General features: G+C 44.8%; 1 protein-coding gene across 3 annotated transcripts in view; it reads left to right on the top strand.

Annotated features, from left to right (window-relative positions):
- ttc28 (tetratricopeptide repeat domain 28) overlaps positions 1-21,585 on the top strand; it is a 196,478-nt gene that overhangs the window by 135,938 nt on the left and 38,955 nt on the right. For all 3 annotated transcript variants that reach the window (XM_054744116.2, XM_054744115.2, XM_054744117.2), the window contains 3 exons: positions 14,588-14,809; positions 19,646-19,834; positions 19,922-20,018. In XM_054744116.2, the coding sequence (XP_054600091.2) occupies positions 14,588-14,809; positions 19,646-19,834; positions 19,922-20,018 (508 nt within the window). The remainder of the gene's footprint in view (positions 1-14,587; positions 14,810-19,645; positions 19,835-19,921; positions 20,019-21,585) is intronic.

The raw sequence follows: 21,585 nt of genomic DNA, 5'->3' as shown, positions 1-21,585 counted from the left end.
GTAATGCTTCATTCTTTTGGCCCTAACAATAGAAATGTCAATCATCTGAATTGACCAATCAGCCACCGAGATAGAAATCTGCTTAGTGAAGCTTCTGGAATAGCTCCAGCCAATGCCAGCAGTGTTTTTTACACGACTAATCAGTACTTAATCAGATCTGATTTGTAGTTTTTCTAAGAATTTTGATTTGATTTGATTTGATTGATTTGAATTAATTAAGTGCATCAATCTTCACAGTGCAATAGCAATTTCAGCAAAATACAAGTGATTTTATTACCGATAGATGTTTTGGGTGTGTTTGCTGTTACATGTATTGATCCAGATGAAATCCAGATGACATATGAGTTGACCGGCTACGCTTTCCTGTCTGCCAGAGATTTGAGATTGTAAAAAGGTGTGTGTGTGTGTGTGTGTGTGCGCGCGTGCGCGCGTGCGTGCGTGCATGCGTGCGTGCGTGTGCTGATTAGGCCGAAACACAGTCCACTAGTCAGACAGATCAATTCCTCACATGCAGACTCAGCATTTGTCTGGTCTGACTTACCGTCATCAGTCAGAGTTGAACTTCCTGTGTGGGACTTACAAAAAGTATTATTTCCTTTGTTTTCTCCATCTTTGTTGTGTTCACTGTGTGTCCATTTGATTTACAGGAATATTGTATGTGGGTGGAAAAAATCTGATCATATTACTAACAAAACACTATCTGCTAATGTATGACATTTACTATCAATAATTACATGTTTTTACGAAAAAAAAAGATATTTATTAAAGGGACTTTTCGGACATTTGAATTTTTATGCTCGCGATTGCCCCCTCAGGCCAAAAGCGTAACGGCAGCTTCAATAGTAGGCTCGTGCACGAGGCGCGCATGCTGTACGTAGCGATGGGTACCGAATTCGATACTTTTTAAGGTGCCGACCGAATTCCACAGTACCGACTGAGCACCGATTCACGTCATTTGAAACGGTGCCTCGTTTCGGTACCTGTCCTTCATAACGAGAACTTGCCTGGACAGCTGCGCATGCGCAAGAGCATTATGTCGTCGGTTGAGCCAGTTATAAACAGAGCAGCATGGTAGAAAGAATGCACGCTAAAGCTTGGGTTCACTTCACTAAATGGGTGATGATGAAACCAGCGACAACAATCTAAGTGAGACATCCTCATCTTAATCTGCTCTGGTAGGTAAATAAAATGTTTAAGATAATGTTAGCTTGATATGATAGCTTCCGTTTCACTAATGGTGCGTTCGCTTTCTCCCCGGAACTCAGAATTTCCGACTAGAAGAACATGAACGCGCTCTAAAGTTTAGCTTCACTTTACTAAATGCGACGGGTGATTGGGTGAAGATGAAACCAGCGACAACGATCTAAGTGTGAGGCATCATCGTTTTAATCTGCTCCAGCTGCTAAATAAACTGTTTTAGCTTGATATGTTAGCTTCCATTGCCACCATTGTTATCAGCTAATGGTGCGTTCGCTCTCTCCTCGGAAATTCTAACTTCCCAGTAGGAAAACTCAAATGAAAAATGACGGCAAAAGGAATGAAGATACACAGTAAATTTAGTTCACAGTAAAGATGTTTGCTTCAGTTTAATTTTCAGCTTATAAAACTACAAGGACCGCGACAAACAATAAACAGACGGTTCCACTTATTAAAACAGGAGAAATGTTTACCCTCAGATGTAGGCCTTAAAATGGCCGTCAGCACACGTCAGCACTTAAGGTGTTTTGATGAAACAGCGCCTCCTGTTGGAGGGTGATGAATGTGCACCCCCCCTTTCTGAGAAGCTGAATGAGGAAAATGCTCGCTTTTTTCCTCTCCCTGAACTCACACACTGGACAAAAATCCCAAAATATGTCTCAAAATCGGCACAAAGTGTAATAAACTGTGCAGATATCAGGCTTAGCTCACCAAATGTAGTGAAATAGAGTGATGTAACGATCTAGAGTTGTATTTTAATATACTGTAAGTAGATCTAGTTTTATAATCAGAAGATGGGCTGTTTTTATCATCAGGGAGTTTAATTAAACACTCTGTATTGACTTTGAGACAAGAAAAGAGAGAGAGTTGGGATCGTTTAAGAATCTTTAATTTCTTAATTATAAATTGTTAACAATTTACCAGGACTAACTCTGTGATGGATGAAAATGGATTTGGATGTTGTGTTGGTGCGTGTGTGTGTGTGTTGTTCAGGATCTTTAGGCTGACGGAGCATATCTGGTTGTTATGATTACGGACCACGAGGCTTCGGAAGCTGATGACATTAGCAGCTATTTTGCCGTGTACGTACCCCGTGGAGTCTCCCAGGTAGATCAGGAAATGCCAGGTCCTAGGACCTCGGATGTGTACTGGAGCTGGTTGAAGCAGCGGTCACAGCACGTCAAAGCCCGTCTGAAGGGTCGACCCCGGTACCATCGGCAGCGTCAGCTAGTGGTGCTCTTATTTTGAAGGGACGTCATCTTGTTGGTAAACAACGGAAATCTCCAGTAGCTTCACAGTTCTCAGTTAAAGAAGAAAGCACATCTGGCCAGGCTGTACTTCTCTTTTGATGACGGTGGAACCCCGTAGGACTTCCAACTGAACAGAACTGAAGTCAAAATGGAACTGAGCTTAAAATGGCGTTGCCTTGTTTTTATATCTCTGAGTTGTTTTAAGTTTTAGTAAACGGGATTGGACACTTTAATTCAACAAGCCAGATTCTCTTACGGCAGCCGAAAGCTCTGATTGGTTGGAACAATGTGTCATGCGTTTCTATGGAGATGAGGGTCAGTCTGTCTGTGCAGTAGTCCTGTTTTCATTAAACACATAAATCATGACATCTTTATTCCACAGATCATTCACTTGATTATTATTGATCAACATCTGTTTCGACTAGCTTTAATCACAAATTAAGTACTTTGATTATTGAAAAGCGTTCTTCTTCTCCTTCTGGCTCTTCTCCTGGAATGTAAACAGTCTGAGGAACACCCGACCTTGGCGTTTTCTACATGGGTGTTATTGTGTACAGGGGCAGCTGTGTGGAGCTGAAAATTATGAACTTCATAACGTTACAATGTTAAAATACAAACAGTTGTATGTTATTTATCGTGATATTTATCAAATATGGTTATATATTGAGAAAAATATATATTTAATTATAAAAGAGAATTAAAATATTAAACACTCAAAAGTATCGAAAATTGGTACCGTTAGGTACCGGTATCAATTCTTAGGTACCGGGAATTAGTACCGAATCGATTCAAATGTCAAAGGTACCCATCCCTAGCTGTATGTACACTCCTTAACGAAAATAACAGCTGAGACAGAGCACAGAGCTCTGAGAGCGTCCCGTATGTGTGTGTGGCCCGGAGGACAGAAGAACACAGCAAATTAATAAAATAATGTGCCTCTGTCTCTGCAGCTGCACTTTCTCGTCGGCCGGCCAAACGTGCAGTGTGTGTGTGTGTGTGGGTGGGGGGGTGGGAGGGGGACAGGAGAACGTGCAGCTAATTAATTAAATAATTTGGTTCTGTACCTTTTTCTTCAGCACAGCCGACAAAGGTTTATGATGGGTCAGTCCTCCTGCATGCTCAGATCATTCCCTTCCCTTGCTTGAAGAATTGTTCCAAAATGAAAGTTGAACCCACATCTTTTTTATCCGTGAATTCAATGCCATTCGGCGAGTCTCAAATAAATATGTGGGCATCTTATTACTGTAAAAAAAATATCATTAATGTAAAAATCAACTCCAAATAACAAACTATGTTCACACCCGGAATCAAACCCAGGTCTTCTGCATGAGAGTCACAACATCTTACTAAGTGAGCTAAAATGCCAGTGATGTTTATTGTATCTGTAACATTTATATCCTTGATGACAGCTGAAACAACGTCAATCCAAAGAACGGTTCGGAGCAAAAATGGCTACTTTGTTGCTAATTTGCAGGAAATATCTAGAAGATAGTTCTACAGAAAGTAGCTAAGGATCCTCAGAAATGTAGCTTAGTTTGGATACGTGACAAAACTGTAACAATTGAGAAACCAAGTTAGAAGGAACGGTTAGCGGGACACTGAGCTGGTGGGGAGTGACTGCGGTGAGCTTGAATAAGTAACTGTTCTAGGGAGGTGAGGGCTAACCTGGTCTTGGAGGGCAAGATGTACTCTGGTTCTTCCAAGCTAGTGGATCGGCTTTCCGTGTGGTGTTGCCTCGAGAGGGCGTCTGGCTTCAGATTCTTGCTCCCAAGACGATAGGACAATGTGAAATCAAACCTGCCAAAAAACAGAGCCCACCGAGCTTGTCGAGAGTTTAATCTCTCAGCCCCCTTAAGGTTCTCCAGGTTGAGGCGACCCCTCCAACCAATGTCTCCACTGCTCCAGTGCTGACTTAATAGCGAGCAGTTCCCTGTCTCCCACATCATACATCTTTTCAGATGCAGAGAGTTGTCGAGAGAAGAAGGCGCAGGGATGCATCCTCGAACCTTTGAGACAGGATGTCCCCCACTCCGGTGTTGGAAGCATCCACCTCCACTACAAAGGCATTGTTGGGGTTAGGGATGTGAAGAATGGGGGTAGATTTAAACTATGCTTTCAGCTTGCAGAAGGCCTCTTTGGCCTCAGTTGTCCAAATAAATTGATTTTTGCCCGAGGTCCACTGTTGGAGGGGAACTGCAACAGAGCTATAGTTCCCGATAAAACAACAGTAAAAGTTGGCGAACCCCAGTAACCGTTGAAGGTCCTTGACATTGGTTGGGTCGGGCCAATTCAAGACAGCACTGACCTTAGCAGGGTTCATTCCGATATTTCCATTCTGGAGTAGATGGATGAGTACCTCTCTGACATGCATGACATGGCTCGACAGATTCTTAGAAAAAATCAAAATGTCATCCAGGTAGACGAAGACTGACCTGTTGAGGATGTCCCGAAGGACCTCGTTGGCCAAGGTTTGAAAAACCGCTGGAGCATTGCAGAGCCCAAATAGCACGACGAGGTACTCATAATGGCCAGAAGGAGTATTAAAAGCCGTCTTCCACTCATCCCCCTCCTTCATCCAAACAAGATGATGGGCATTACGAAGGTCTGTGTGTGTGTGTGTGTGTGTGTGGGGGGGGGGGGGGGGGGGTGCATCAGAACATGATTTAGGACTCAGTAAGGCCCCTACCTCCCTTACTGAGTCTGGCCTTTTATCGAGCACCCAGCTGCACGATGACCAACCTCCCCACAATAAAACCACAGGCCCTTACTGAGACGACGTTGTCTCTCCTGAACCGACAGTCGGGTCCGCCCAATCTGCATAGGCTCCTCCCTCAGTGTGAGTGGTTTGGTTCCTACTGGGGGACCCGTGGTCTTGGGGGTGGTTTCACAGAGGGGAACGTAACTCAGTCTCTCTCTCCTCTGTTCCCTGCTTCGTAGGTCAATGCAAGTAGCCAGTTGTTCCAGGGCTTGGAGCGACCTAGGCGGATCTCTGGCCGCCAACTCATCCTTGATTCGTTCAGACAGTCCTTGATAAAATGCATCAAATAAAGCATCATCATTCCAGCGACTACTGGACATTAAGAGCATGAAAGTCTATAATATATTCGGTTACTGGTCTCACTCCCTGTTTGAGGGAGAAAAAACCCCGAGCCGCCTCTCGTTCAGGGCAAACTGGATCAAAGACTCTTTTTAATTCTTCTGAGAATTCTTGAAATGACTCGCAGATGGCAGCATCGCTCTCCCAGGCAGCTGTTCCCCACTGTCTGGCTCGACCTGACAGGAGATAGTGTAGGCTACTTTGGCCCGCTCTGACGGGACGGACGATAACTGCAGCTCAAATGTAAGGGAGCACTGAGTCAAAAAGGGTCTGCATTGTTCTGGTTCTCCGGCAAACTGCTCAGGAGGAGGCAACTTGGGCCCCCGGATTGGGTCAACCTGAAGTCCTCGGCAGCGGTGGTGCTGCTGGTGGAGTGAATAGATTTAAGGTTAGCCATTCCCTGAACAATTTCATGAACGCTGCACTCCAGAGCCGTGATAGAACCCTCTATCTTAGTACACCATTCGGTGCTTGGCTGTGGATCCATGTTAAATGGCGAGATCGTACTGTCACGGTCAGACCTAGTGACGATCAGCCAGATCCAACAACAGCCAAACACAGAGAAAGTTTTAAAGAGTTTATTTAAGGACTTGTTAAAGCAATCTGGACCAGCTGAGTCAGTTCCAGGTGGCATGGCCTTCTGAAAACAGCAGCGTTGCTCAGCGGTGAGGGATGACGATGAAGGTGAGTACTCAGATTCAGGCTGGAACGGAGGCAATAGACGGGTTCTGTGGTCAGACAGACCGAGGTTGGGCAACAGGCAGGCAGACAGGCTTCGTGGTCAGGCAGGCAGAAGTCAGTAACGAACAGGCAGGCAGACAGGTTCCGTGGTCAGGCAGGCAGAGGTCAATAATAAACAGGCAGGCAGACAGGTTCAAATGCTTGAAGGGCTGTGACAGGGCAGCAGATGATCTTACACTGAGCAGCAGGAGCCAGGTGCTTAAACTGGGAGCAGTACAGGTGGAATTAATCAGCTAGATTACTGCTGTTGCAAGGAGACAGGAAAACACAGAGATCCGGGCATGGTCACGACAGTTGTTGTGTGTTCCCAATATTCCACATTATATACTATCCTTATTGCTCGTTTTTGCAGTATGGATAGTGACTGCAGATTACTCAGGTATGTGTTTCCACAAACTTACACACTGTAATTTAAGTATGGCATTACCAGTGATGAAAACAGAATAAACAATGATTCTTGATTTAGTAGTTTTATTTTATCCAAGACACCAATGCTCTTTGCCAATTTTGTTTGTATATATTTAATATGTGGTTTCCAGCTAATATTATGGTCTAGGATAACTCCCAGAAATGTTGTTTCATAAACTCTCTCTGTTCTTACATTTTCTAACATCAGTTTTATTTCAGAATCCACTCTTTGATTTCCAAACAAGATGACTTTGGTCTTGTCCAGGTTTAATGATAATTTGTTCAAGCTGAACCATTCTTTCAACTTACTAATTTCCGTTCTCACTTCTCCCAATAATTGCTGTATATTTTCTCCAGCACAAAGAGCAATGGTATCATCTGCAAACAAAACAAATTTAAATTTTTTTGAAACCATAACTAAGTCATTTATGTACATAATAAATAACTTAGGGCCCAGTACAGACCCTTGTGATACACCAACAGTTATGTCGAGACAGTTGGACATGACATCTCCCATTTGAACAAACTGTTGTCCATTTCGGAAATAACTTTTTGCCCAATCCAAAACCACCCCTCTAATGCCATATCTTTCCATTTTCATAAATAGGTTTTCTCAGACACATCATTTTAAAGTTTTGCTCCCCTCTCAGTGTATAACCACCTGTCCCTGAATACATTTTCTTTTATATATTTAGAAAATAATAATTATTGATTCAAATCTTCCTTATTTTGTTTGTGTTTTGGGTCACTTTTTCTGGTCTCATGCCCAGATAAAGGAGGCTTTCAACTGTTACTTTTAGAAAACAAGAATTACCTAAATAAAGTTAATTTGCCAGTTAAAACATTTAGCATGTTTCATGCAGAGTTTTTGTTTTGTTTGTGCATACATTTGGTCAATTATTCACATTAGGCTAAGTAAAATGTCACAACTTCTAGCAGCTTTCAGCCAATAGCTATTTTCTCTACTGAAGAGTTGGTAACACTTTTGAGGAGCTTCGTTAGAAGCTCAAAGTAAAGCAGTCAGTTGAGGTAGTGGCCCCTGCTTCTGGTATCCTCCTTCTGCAGGATTTCAGACTGGTCCCACTGGGAGGAGACCTCAGGGCAGATGCAGAACTCACAGAAGGGATTGTATAAACTCTCTGGCCTGGGAATGCTGTGATATTTTTATAAATAAATACTGATATAAAGTTTTTGTGAACCCCTTTGACTGCATTTAGGATAATGAAATAAAAGTACAATAGTATGACATGCTATACCCTCTAACCCCAAAATTCCACTATCTCCGCTCCGCTCCGGCACGAACTCCGCAGCAAAAACGGTCCCGTTGTAGTCAATCAGAGCTGTTCCACCATCCGGCAAAAATAGGATCTATTCTATTTTTGCCGGAGCACCTCCACAGTCGATGGACAGAAATCACAACTGCCCAACAGGAAAGGGAGCAAGCACAGCTTCCGTTATTTCACAATAAACAACAACAACTTTTAACAACTATCAATGGCGGTTGAACTTTAAATGCACAAAAATAAGCCATAAATACAATTTCTACTATCAAAGCAGTCACCCTTTGTTAATCCAAACACTGCTGATCTCTCAACACAAATGATAGGCAGATTAAACAGTTCATTTCGATGCTTCTCCCACACAACGGGTGTTTGGATCTAACTTCCGCATTTATTGCTCGGACTGTATCGCAAGATCTCGAAAATCCCGCGCACGCCTGTTTGCGCAGCTCAGGTCTCTGCACCGGAGCGGAGCCGTTGTAGAGCGGGTACAGTATAATTTGAGTTCGGAAGCGAGCTGCAGCGGAAAACGGAGCGGCGCGGAGATAGTGGAATTTTGGGGTGAGGTCTAAAGGAAGTGGAAGAAGGACAAGCTACATGTGTCTCTACTTGCACTGCGATACTGTCTGACTGTTTATCAGAACTGTGTAAAACAGGCAAAATCTGAGTTCATGTGCAACCTTGTTTCCACCAATAGTGACAGACCGCAGGTTTTGTTTAGTGCTTTTAACAGTATTGTAAACCCCAGCATTGGAAGTAGTTGTATACCTTCTCAAAAATTATGTGACCGCTTTTTGTCCTTTTTTGTCGGAAAGATTTCATAGATTAGATCTTCCATTTTAACATCCTCTATCTTAGATCCAAGTTCTTATCCAGATTTTTTAACATATTGGTGCCAGTTTCAACCTGTCTCCTTGGAGGAGTTATCAGATATTGTCCATCGTTTAAAGCCTTCAGTCTGTCCACTTGATGTTATTCCACCTCATATGTTTAAGCAGGCCTTTGACAGTGTTGCTTCAGCTGTGCACAGACTAATTAACTGTTCTCTTCTCTATGGGTGTGTTCCGCTGTGTTTTAAACAGGCTATAGTGAATCCCCTTTTAAAGAAGCCAAGCCTGGACGCAACTTGCCTATCTAATTACAGACCTATTTCCAAACTTAGTTTCTTATAAAAAGTTCTGGAGAAAGTTGTTCATGCACAGCTACAGGATTATCTGTCCATACATCACATTTCAGACAAATTTCAGTCGGGGTTTACAGCATGGCATAGCACTGAAAGTGCACTTCTACGAGTGGTGAAAGACTTATTAATGATCACTGATTCTGGCAAATCAGCCGCTTTAATGCTGCTAGACTTATCTGCTGCTTTTGACACCATTGATCATGATATTCTGTTGTCTTGATTAGAGTCTTGTGTTGGTATAAGGGTCACAGTGCTTGATTGGTTTCAGTCTTATCTACAGGACAGGTCTTTTTCTGTGAACTTGGGAACTTTTACATCACCACCAGCACCTGTGACTTGTGGTGTTCCACAAGGTTCCAATTTAGGGCCAACACTTCTCTCACTGTATATTTTACCATTGTCCTCTATCTTCACCAGACACAACATTACTTTTCATTGCTTTGCTGATGACTTTCAGATATATCTCCCACTCATCCCGGATTCAGCTGTTTCTTTAATGGCCTACTTAGCTGATTTAAAGCAATGGATGTCAATTAATTTTATGAAATTGAATGACCTGAAGACAGAGATTTTAGTTTTTGGCAGTGGAGACCTGTTAAAGGGTGCGGTGAGCCCACTTGGTTCCCTTTCAGATTTTGTAAAGCCTTATGTGAAAAACCTGGGTTTTTTTATGGATGGTTCATTTAAATAGGAAAGACAGATAAGTGCAGTGGTCCAGTCTGGCTTTCATCACTTGAGGCAACTAGCAAAGGTTAAGTGCTATTTGCCGGAAACTGTCTTTGAACATGTTATTCAACTATTTGTCTCCTGTCGACTAGATTACTGCAATTCACTGTACTGTGGATTAGGGCATTCCTCCTTAAACCACTTGCAACTGGTGCAAAATGCAGCAGCCCGCCTTTTAACAGGTACAAGGAAGCATGATCACATCTCTCCAGTGCTTGCTTCCCTTCACTGGCTGCCAGTGCATTACAGGATTCAGTTTAAATTGTTGCTTTTTGTTTATAAATCACTTTATGGTCTGGCCCCTCCTTATATAGATGATTTATTGTCACCCTACACTCCTGCCAGGAATTTGAGGTCGGGCTCACAGTTTTTATTGTCAGTTCCAAAGGCTCGCCTAAAGACTAGAGGAGATAGAGCTTTTTCTGTGGCCGGTCCTACACTCTGGAACAGTCTTCCTCTGCAGATCAGGACCTCACAAAGTCTGGATGTCTTTAAGTCCTTGCTTAAAACTCAGTTATTCAAACTGGCTTTTATGTAGGATGATTTTATTTTGTCATTGTCATTCTTTCTCATTTTAATTGATTTTATAATTGTGTGATGTAATGCTGTTTTTATCCTAACTTGCTGATTTTTATGGTTTTATGGTTTTTAGTTATACTTTTTTGCAATTTTATCTTCTGTGTTGTACAGCACTTTGGGTTGCTGAAGCAATAATAAGTGCGCTTTAGAATAAAATGTGACCTTGACCTCTAATCTGTTTTTTTGCTTCAAATGTAAATCATGAAATCTAAATGATTATACGGAAATCTGTCTCTAATGTTTTCATTGGCTCTGCTGAACTCTCTCACACACATAGGGAGCCTAAAGTCTCCTCCCTTTCCAGTAGGCTCTTGGGTACCCAGAAGAACACAAAAATGAATGCAAGTCAATGGGGCTAAAAGAGCTATTTTCTAATCTACTTTGCCTTACACCCTGGATCACACATATGTTGTACTGGAATTTTAATGAAAACTTATGATGGGTGTTTCGACCACACCTGTCACCTACTTTGAGATTTATCAGCTTGTAAAAGTTTGTAATTAGCATGACTACATCAGCACTTCGCATTTATGACGTCACCACAGAATCTCCTCTCCCCTAGCGTAGCTGCTACTTACCACATGGTCAGGTTTATGATGATTCTTTCCTCCTGAAGAAATGATTTTAAGTTTGCTGAACTTAAAACCATTTTCCCTCAGTTTTCTCCGTGTCTGGCTTGATGACGTCACTTCCGTGATGCGCATTTGTAGTCCTGGAGTTATTTTCACACAAAACCTAAAATAGCATTTTCCCCAGTTTGAAAATAAGAGAGTTCTTGGTATCAAAATGTGTCTTTAAAATTCATGGACATCATATGTGAAATACATGGCACAAAACAAGCAGAATTAGAAAATAGCGTTTTTAGCCCCATTGACTTGTATTCATTTATTCATTCTTGCAGGGACCCAGTAAGCCTAAGTCACGCCCAGTAAAGTAGACGGGCGTGACTTAGACTCCCTATTGTTTTAGAAGCAAACACACACACAATCTGCACACAGTCAACAGGAAGTTTCATCCAGGTCCCAGAGAGCCACCTGCCTGTAAGAAGAATGAGAGCTGTGGAGAATTGCTTCTTTTTTTTTTAAGAAAAAACTGAGAAACAGGCCTGCTGATGTGTTGGTGTCTGTGCTTTTGGTTTTCATTCTGACAAGTTAAAGAATCTGATGAACTTCCAGCTGCTCTGCCCAACAAAGGCCTCTGATCATGGACTCGGATCTGCAAGACAATGAGACAGCACAAAGTTGTGTCTCAGTCAGACTGTCTCTGCGGGGTTTTGTTTTTAGAGCTCTTAAAGCAAACTGTGTCGACTGTGTTGTCTTCAGACAATTATTGAGCTTCCTATCCACAGGTGTGCAACCTGAGGAAACTCAAACGTGGCCATCACACAAATCCATATCACCCGCTGACTGTTGTGAATGCGTTTATTCCTGCAGAGCGTGAGTGTTCCTGGACAGTGTACATCTAAACAAACGCACAACCTAGAGAGGACTGATATTTAAGCTGCAGGGATGGATGAGAAACTATGAAAGGTTTCACAGTATTCTTCAGTTCAGTGCCACCACTCAGTAATCAGAGGTAAACAGATCAATAGGCTGACAAAAACTAAGCAGTAATTATTTGGGTGATCACTTGTCCTTGTCCAACAAAAACATTTGAATTGAGTGGTTTTTGCAGGCACAAGAATTCATGGATGGATGGATGGATGATGCATGGACAAATGGATGGATGGATGGATGGATGGACAAATGGATGGATGGATGGAGGGAGGGACGGACGGACGGACGGATGGATGGATGGATAGACGGATGGATGAATGCATTGATGGATGAATGAATGTATGGATGGATGGATTAATGCATGGATGGATGAATACATGGATAGATGGATGAATGCATGAATGGATGGACAGATGGTTGGTTGGATGAATGCATGAATGGGCGGATGGATGGATGGATGGATGGATGGATGGATGGACGATTGAATTAATTAATTAATGAACCGATGGACGGATGGATGGACAGATCGATGAATGAATGGGTGGGTGAATGGACAATTGGATGGATGAATGCATGGATGGATGGATAGATGGATGGGTGGACATATGGATGGTTGGTTGGATGAATGCATGAATGGGCAGATGGATGGATGGATGGATGGACGGACGGACGATTGAATTAATTAATTAATGAACAGATGGATGGATGGATGGATGGACGGATCGATGGACAGATCGATGAATGAACGGATGGGTGAATGGACAATTGGATGGATGGACAGATGGATGAATGCATGGATGGATGGATAGAGGGATGGGTGGACATGTGGATGAATGCATGAATGGATGGATGGATGGATGGATGGATGGATGGATGGATGGATGGATGTGTTCATCAGCAGAAATGACGGGAACCATAAACACAAAACTTTTCACGTGCCTGCTTGTTCTGACTCGGATCAACGGGCTCCACAAAACAGGTTTATAGCAACAGAACGTTTTCATCTTTTCTCTCTCAGAGGGTGATCAGCTTGGGCTTATTGGTCTATCATCTTAGTTTTACGAATACATCAACACAGACATGAACAATACAGAATAGGTGCAGGAGATCTGAGTCCTGACAGAACAGGATTAGATTTTTTGGTGTTTTCAGGAGCAGGAGAAAACTGTCCTTGAGGGAAATCAAACACTTGTCTAGCCAGCTAACTGTACACACAGAGGTCTCCTCGTCATTTATTAAATTTCCTCCTTCTGCCTGGAATCTGTCCATAGATGTGTCACTTGGCTTTTATGTGTTTGCACTCATTACTATGCTGGGAATTGGGATTTCTGTAGATGTGTGCTGTCGTCTTTTCACAGCCATGCAGACAGACTCATGAATACACATCTGCAGAAATGAAAAGACCAGGGTGTCCTGATGGTAATTAGAAGTGGTAAATCCCACTAAAGGTCAGGTTAGTTGTTTTCTGTGACAGTTTGTAATGCTCATAAGTGCTTTGATTTAAAGTAATGTGGATATGCATTACCTATCCACTGACTGGTAGAACTTAGAATTAGTTATTTTTTCCTTCTACACTCTTGTTTTCACTGCTGTTTAATAATTTTGTCTGGGAAAAAAGTGACAGGAAATGCAATGAAAGTTGTATTTTTTTTTATTCTGAACAACATAATGCTAAAAACATTAAAGAAGAGATGACCATTGATAAGTGTTTTTGAAGTCAACATGCAGAAAGCAATGAAGTTCAAAATCAGTTCCTTGACCATTTGTAATTTGTCTAACAAGACCAGAGTTCTGAATTTGACAGACATCAGATACAAATGCTTTTGACATCACGTAAGGAAAAACTGACTGTTGGAGACAAAATGCAAACGGTAATCACCAAGGAGTTTCCAAAGTGTGTCAAAACCAGGCTTCTACATTTTCGTCACAAGTTTCAGGGTCTCTGTGTTGTGTTGCTTGGATTGTGAGCATATTCAATAAACAGTGAGTGAACATGCTCAAATAGCCACTGAGCCATCACAGGTCTGTGGAACCCGTCTCAAAACTTCTCAGAGACAATCATGTGACAACAGTGAAACTAACTCGTGTTGTGGGCGTGAGGAAATAAAACGATTAGGATGAGTTGCAAACAAGTTGAGGCCTGATCAAACCCCTGAAATTATTGTATTGTTATTGTATTGTAATGTCACGATTGTTTTCCTACAGATCTGACATAGCTTACTTGTTGTGCTTACTTGAGAAATTTGATTATAACTGGAAATGTTGGTGTGTTTTTTACAAATGTGTCCTTCATAGTTGCAGTAATGGACAAGTAATTTCAATACAAACTGAAAATAAACATTTCAGACTCCAAAAAGTCCACAGCCTGATTCTCATGTTTACTAGAGGCATGTAGACAGTAAATGTGTTTATTTGCTCAACTCCTGATATTTATCGGTGTGTGTGTGTGTGTGTGTGTGTGTGTGTGTGTGTGTGTGTGTGTGTGTGTGTGTGTGTGTGTGTGTGTGTGTGTGTGTGTGTGTGTGTGTGTGTGTGTGTTTGCATGCACATGCGTGCATGCACATGCGTGCATGTGTGTGCGTGTGCATGCATGTGCATGTGTGTGTGTGTGTGTGCATGCGTGATTTTAGGCTGCATCCGGCGCCCTCAGCAGTCTGGGCCACGTGTACACGGCCATAGGGGACTACCCCAATTCTCTGGCCAGCCACAAACAGTGTGTGCTGTTGGCTCGGCAGACCCAAAGTCAGCTCTCTGAGGCTCGCCAACTGGGCAACGTGGGTGCTGTTTACACGGCGCTCGGCGACTTCACCAACGCTGTGCAGTGCCATGAGCAGCATTTAGACATCGCTAAGGTCAGTAACTCATTCTGGGGGTTTAGATGTTTTCTTTATTTTTAAGCTTTTATTTCAGAGTTTGTTCAGTGAGTCTAAATGCCAGGTTCACTGAGAAACCATTTTTACTTGTTATTTTTTAAATGTAATTGATCTCCCTGAGTTTAACATGCAAGCTATATGTGAAAATAATCTTCTACCCCTGTTTCCTGCATTCAGTGGCACAACTACTTACTTTCAGAGGGGTATGCAGACACATAATAGGTGCCCCCCATAAACACTGTATCCTTCTGCTCCCTGGAGTTTTATTTACTAAAGAAAATAGTTCCTTTTGAGGTTCTAAAACGGAACTGGACTGCTTTATAACATCTCATCTCAGGCGTTTTTATCAATTCAAACTGAAAATGCATTAATTAAAGCTTTCAAATAATGATATTGCTAATCGCTAATCTGAGCTAATTCGCAAATGTTCCACCTTCGCTGCCTGCCGTCCACATGCAAAATGTTTCCAGCATCAGGATGCATATCGTTTCAGAGCTGCACTGTTGAAACCTCATCCGTTTTAAATAGTCCTGTTTCAAATCTCTGCAGATAGTTTAACATGAGTTCATAAATGTGATAAAAACAATTGGGCTTGCACTGGAAAATCATTTAGGACCATCAGTAGGGAGAGGATGGGAGTGTCATGTTCTGTGTCCCTTGTCCCCAGCCCCTCCAGTTCCCACTCCAGGTTCTCCTTTTGTATCTCATAGCGCCCTCATGTGTCCGTTGTCTGCGTCTCATTATGTGTCTCTTTGTGTTCTTCATGTGTCTTCTGTTGTGGCCCTTTAGATCATTCCTCCCAGGTCCTGTGTTCAGTCATCCCCAGCCCCTCCAGGTGTTCCTTCACGTTCTGTATCCTTGTAGCTCCAGCCTTTTTTGTCCCCAGCTCGGTGTGTGTGTGTGTGTGTGTGTGTGTGTGTCCTTCCCCAGCTCAGTGGGTGTGTGTGTGTGTGTGTGTATGTGTGTGTCCTTCCCAGTCAGGTCTGGTGTCCTCCTCTGCTCCTCTTCTCATTATTGCTTTCACCTGTGCCAGTTCCCCACACACCTGCTCCTCATCTCCTATCACTCCAGCCCCAGTGTATAAAGCCCTTGTCTCATTGTTCTTGTCGGTTCATTGTTGTTTGTCAGTGTTGTTTTGGTGCTCTGGGTGAGCTTCCTGTCCCGAACCCAGTTTGTGCTCTAAGTGGACTTTGTTCTCATATTCTGGATTTTTGGATTTTGGCTCCCTGCCTTTTTTGGATTTAATTTTGTTCATCCTAAAAATAAAATGATTTTTAAATATATCTACTCCTGCCTGGTGTCATCCTGGGTTCTGCATTTTGGGGTTCTAATAATCCCCCCAAAACGTGACAGAATGGACCGACCAACACAGAAACCAGCAGAACCCGGGACTCTACCACCAGACCACTACACGTACTGTGGCGACCCAGATGGATGCCGTATCTTCGTAGAAGCATGTGCTCGTCTGGACTCAGTTTCCTCGGATTTCGAGAGGCTCTCCATTATGTTCTTCAGTTTGGGTGGTAGCGCCCAACGTTGGGCTGCGGACTATTTCGAAGATCACCCATTCAAATCTGTGCCATTTTGGACATTCGCTAAGGAGCTACTACGGACCTTTGACCGTTCCAAACTCTCAGAACCGGATTCATCTCTTTCTCCCCTGAACCAGTTGGCACCGTCTCAGCACCTCTGATGGGCCAAATCATCACACCCTCACCTGATCCCGACAACGCTGCCTCTTCATCCCTGGTGGGTTGTTATTCCTCCACATCTTCTGTTTCTGCCATCTCCACACCTCCGTTGACCCAAGACCCCCCATGCCAATGACGCCGCAGCCGCCGTCAGAGGTCTTCTGGGGTCAGAGCTTCACCTACAGTTCAGGTGTCTCCTGCACGTACACCTCAGCCCAAGCTCCACTCGCCACCATCACCAGTTCAGCCCGATCTCCTCCTCATCCCAGAGGCCCCGGTTCTGCAGTCCAAGTCTGAGCTCCACCTGCCTTCATCGCATCCGGCGGTGGTCCCCGAGGTCGCACCATATCCAGTTCCAGCGGTGGTCCCAGAGGTCGCACAATGCCCAGTTCCAGCGGTGGTCTCGGAGGTCACACCGTGCCCCATTCCAGCTGTGGTCCCGGAGGTCGCACCGCATCCTGTCCCGGCAGTGGTCCCGGAGGGCGCACCACATCCTGTTCAGGCGGTGGTCCCGGAGGGCGCATCGCATCCTGTTCTGGCGGTGGTCCCGGAGGACGCATCGCATCCTGTTCCGGTAGTGGTCCCGGAGGACGCATCGCATCCAGTTCCGGCGGTGGTCCCGGAGGATGCACTGCATCTGTTCCAACCCGTCCACGAGGCTCCGGTCCAGCCCTTCCACAAGGCTCCAGTCCAGCCCTTCCACGATGCTCCGGTCCAGCCTGTCCATGAGGCTCCGCCCCCAGCCCAGCCTGTCCACGAGGCTCCGCCCAGTCCGGCACCCCCGGGCCAGAGGTCGACGCCCCCGGGCCAGAAGTCGACGCCTCCGGTCCAGGGGTCGACGCCTCCGGTCCAGGGGTTGACGCCTCCGGTCCAGGGGTTGACGCCTCCGGTCCAAGGGTCGACGCCGCCGGTCCAAGAGTCGACGCCGCCGGTCCAAGGGTTGATGCCTCCTGTCTCGAAGTCAATGCCTCCTGTCTCGAAGCCGACACCTCCTGAGCCACCACCGGCAGTGTCTACGTCCATGTCTTCAGAGTTCCAGTGTCAAGAGTCCCCATCTCAAGTGTTCCAGTCTCTCGAGGCCCCGTCTCAAGTGTTCCAGTCTCTCGAGGCCCCGTCTCAAGTGTTCCAGTCTCCCGAGGCCCCGTCGCAAGTGTTCCAGTCTCCCGAGGCCCCGTCTCAAGTGTTTCCCGAGGCCCCGTCTCAAGTGTTTCCCAAGGCCCCGTCTCAAGTGTCTCCCGAGGCCACGTCTCAAGTGTCTCCCGAGTCCCCGTCTCAAGTGTCTGCCGAGTCTCCAGTGTTCCAGTCTCAAGTGTCTGCCGAGTCCCCAGTGTTCCAGTCTCAAGTGTCTCCCGAGTCCCTGTCTCCAGAGACCCTTCCTCGTCCTCTGAAGTCCCTTCCTCCTCCTCCTCTGAAGCCCCCGATCCCCAGAGTTTCCTGTTCCCGGCTCCTGGTTCGCCGTTGCCGGCCCTCAAGACTTCCCTGGTCCCGCCTCCTGGTTCCCCGTCGCCGGCCCCCAAGACTTCTCTGGTCCCGCCACCTGGTTCCCAGTCACCGGCCCCCAAGACTTCCCTGGTCCCGCCTCCTGGTTCCCCGTTGCCGGCCCCCGAGACTTCTCTGGTCCCGCCACCTGGTACCCCGTCACCGGCCCCCAAGACTTCCATGGTCCCGCCTCCTGGTTCCCCATCGCCGGCCCCCAAGACCTCTCTGGTCCCGCCTCCTGGTACCCCGTCGCCAGCCCCCAAGACTTCCCTGGTCCCGCCTACTGGTTCCCTGTCGCCGGCCCCCAAGACCTCTCTGGTCCCGCCTCCTGGTACCCCATCGCCGGTCCCCAAGACTTCACTGGTCCCGACTCCTGGTTCCCCGTCGCCGGTCCCCCGGGGTCTCTTGTTCCCTCCTCGCCCGCCCTTGTGGGTTGTTTTTGTTTGGTCCCCCCTCTCCCGCCCTGTGGTTTCTCATGCCCTGTTTTGTCTTTGTTTTTTGTTTGTGGTTTTGTCTTTTTCTGGTCTTGTGCGTCTGGTATCCGCCCTTGAGGGGGAGTTACTGTCATGTCCTGTGTCCCTTTGTCCCCAGCCCCTCCAGTTCCCACTCCAGGTTCTCCTTTTGTATCTCATAGCGCCCTCATGTGTCTCATTATGTGTGTCTTTGTGTTCTTCATGTGTCTTCTGTTGTGGCCCTTTAGATCATTCCTCCCAGGTCCTGTGTTCAGTCATCCCCAGCCCCTCCAGGTGTTCCTTCACGTGCTGTATCCTTGTAGCTCCAGCCTTTTTTGTCCCCAGCTCGTTTTGTGTGTGTGTGTGTGTGTGTGTGTGTGTGTGTGTGTGTGTGTGTGTGTGTGTGTGTGCGTGTGCGTGTGCGTGTGCGTGTGCATGTGCGTGTCCTTCCCCAGCTCGGGGTGTGTGTGTGTCCTTCCCAGTCAGGTCTGGTGTCCTCCTCTGCTCCTCTCCTCATTATTGCTTTCACCTGTGCCAGTTCCCCACACACCTGCTCCTCGTCTCCTATCACTCCAGCCCCAGTGTATAAAGCCCTTGTCTCATTGTTCTTGTCAGTCCATTGTTGTTTGTCAGTGTTGTTTTGGTGCTCTGGGTGAGCTTCCTGTCCCGTCCCCAGTTTGTGCTCTAAGTGGACTTTGTTCTCATGTTCTGGATTTTTGGATTTTGGCTCCCTGCCTTTTTTGGATTTAATTTTGTTCATCCTAAGCATAAAAGGATTTTTCTTTATATATCTACTCCTGCCTTTTTGTCATCCTGGTTTCTGCATTTTGGGGTTCTAACCATCCCTCCAAAACGTGACAGGGAGTGGCTGTTTTACAGATACAGGTTGAGAAAAGCAATCATCTCATAAACAAATGAGATGACCACCTGATTATTTGTAAAACATTGTGTGATTTCGTGATATGTAAATGTGTCAAATCTGCTATCTAGGGCATGTGTCCACATCTGGAGTCCAAACATCTGTTCATTCAATCAGTGCACACATTAGTATTTTTTATTAGGTATCAAACTTAGTTTTTAATATTCTGAAGAGGAGACTTTTGTTTGAGAAGTTAAATATAATTTCTTGTTTTTGCTCCAGAACTACTCAACATCCTCCAGTCTAACTTCAGTGTAAATGATACCTTTGACAGACTTTAGAGAACCGGCGGGAGGAGGCGCGGGCGTACAGTAACCTGGGAAGTGCCTACCACTCTCAGCGGGACTTTGACAAGGCCATATCGTACCACACAAAAGTTCTGGAGCTAGCACAGGAGCTGGAGGACAGAGCCATCGAGATGAGGGCATACGCCGGTCTGGGGCACGCTGCCAGGTGCATGCAGGTTGGTGCAAAATCATTTGAAAACTTTAATGATTTCTGAATCATGATACGGTTAAAAAGAAAAGAGATTTGTTTTGATGATTCTCAGGACTTGGATCGAGCCCGCCAGCACCACCAGAATCAGTTGAAGATTGCTCAGGAGCTGCAGGACAGAGCAGCACAGGGACGAGCCTCTTCCAACCTGGGTAGGTTTAACCAGCCAGGAGCTGGGGTTTCTATCTCCCTGCTTTAGCTTTAAGAACCATGCTTCTAAGATCAGGTCTCCTATTTAATGAGCATATAAAGCTGTAATCTTCATGTGAAATACGTTAGAAATTGTTGCTTTTAACAGCTTAGCCATTCCTTGAGACCGAGTTTGGTGAATGATGTTTTTAACAAGAGTTCAAGAAAATAAAGCTCCTGGTTGAAGGTCTTGTTAACTCCTCAGTTTTCCTTTTCTGTAATAATACTTCCTTCATTCATCCATGCTGCTGATCACATCCATGTTACTCCCACTGTGGGACTGTGATGACACCATCTAAAATAATCTCATCATCCACTGCCCTAAAAACCTGTCACTCATCCAGGAACACACTCGTTCACACTCACCACTTTGATCTCTATAAACCAGTGGGCTGGCCCTCCCTTCATTTCTGAAGACTCCATCACTGGTTGATTGTTGTCTAAAAGACAGTCCATATCTGGCTTTGAATGTAATGAGTCTGTCTCATATATTAGTTTCACCTTTTGTGCTGAAATACTGACATAAATGAACTTTTGCACCAAAGCCTTTACTATTATGGGCCACAACTCCTTCTGATTCACAGCTGCATGTGACTAGGACAACACAAAATAACTCCAAACTCACAGCTTTGACCATCCTCACACTTCCCATGAGCAAATGTTTAGAATTCCTGTGAGAAACTTGGGGCTTCCACTGAGAGACTACAAATCTATGGCTTAATGTGTTGGCTTAGGGTTAGCAATTATAGAAGATGAGTTTAAATGGATTTTCGACAAACAGCAACAAGATGTACACAAAAAATGTAACATCACACACAATGTTAGTTCAGTAAACGTCTGCTATGAACTGTGATCAGCCACAAGGTTAAAACTACATAAGGGGAGGTAAAGATTAGTTATTTGGTACAAGTATTGTCATTTAAACCATTTAGAATTCATGAAAATGGGGAAGTATAAGTATTTGAAAATTGGAGGCTCATTATGAGGTCTAAAGAACAAGCTGAACTGAAAAAATGTGAATTTTCCAGTCTTCTGGTGCTTTTCTGTTCTTTTCCTGGAGTCATGAGGTGTGGATGGAGACTGAAAGAACAAGATCCTGGATGCAAAATGAGGAGTTTCTGAGCTCAGCCTAAGCGATGAGGAAAGAAGAAGCAGCATCCTGTGTGACAGCATGTTTTCTTTTGCACTTGCAGGTCGTTTTAGGACCGTAGACACTGAAGTCTGATGGCTGTTGCATTTAATTTATGATCTGGAAAACCAGATTAAGAAAGGAAGACTCAGCCTAAAGTCAGATTTGACTACAAATGCCCGCAGTGTGAATGTAGCACAAGGGGTAGACTATGAGCCAGGTCTTAGCCAAAATCAATGCCTGAACTCACAAATGTGCTTCTGGAAGAATGATAAGCTATTCCCATCAACACAGTACACCTCACAAGAACCCACCCAGAAGCTTTGGGAGCTGCAAAAGATGAATCAACCCCATGTTGTGTAAGATTATTTAAAAGCAGCTGACCCAGTTGTTTTGGAACT

This window comes from Nothobranchius furzeri, chromosome 6 (assembly GCF_043380555.1).
Source record: "Nothobranchius furzeri strain GRZ-AD chromosome 6, NfurGRZ-RIMD1, whole genome shotgun sequence".
Classification (NCBI taxonomy): domain Eukaryota; kingdom Metazoa; phylum Chordata; class Actinopteri; order Cyprinodontiformes; family Nothobranchiidae; genus Nothobranchius; species Nothobranchius furzeri.
The sequence above is the reverse complement of the archived record's forward strand: the minus strand, read 5'-3'. Positions and strand labels throughout refer to the sequence as shown.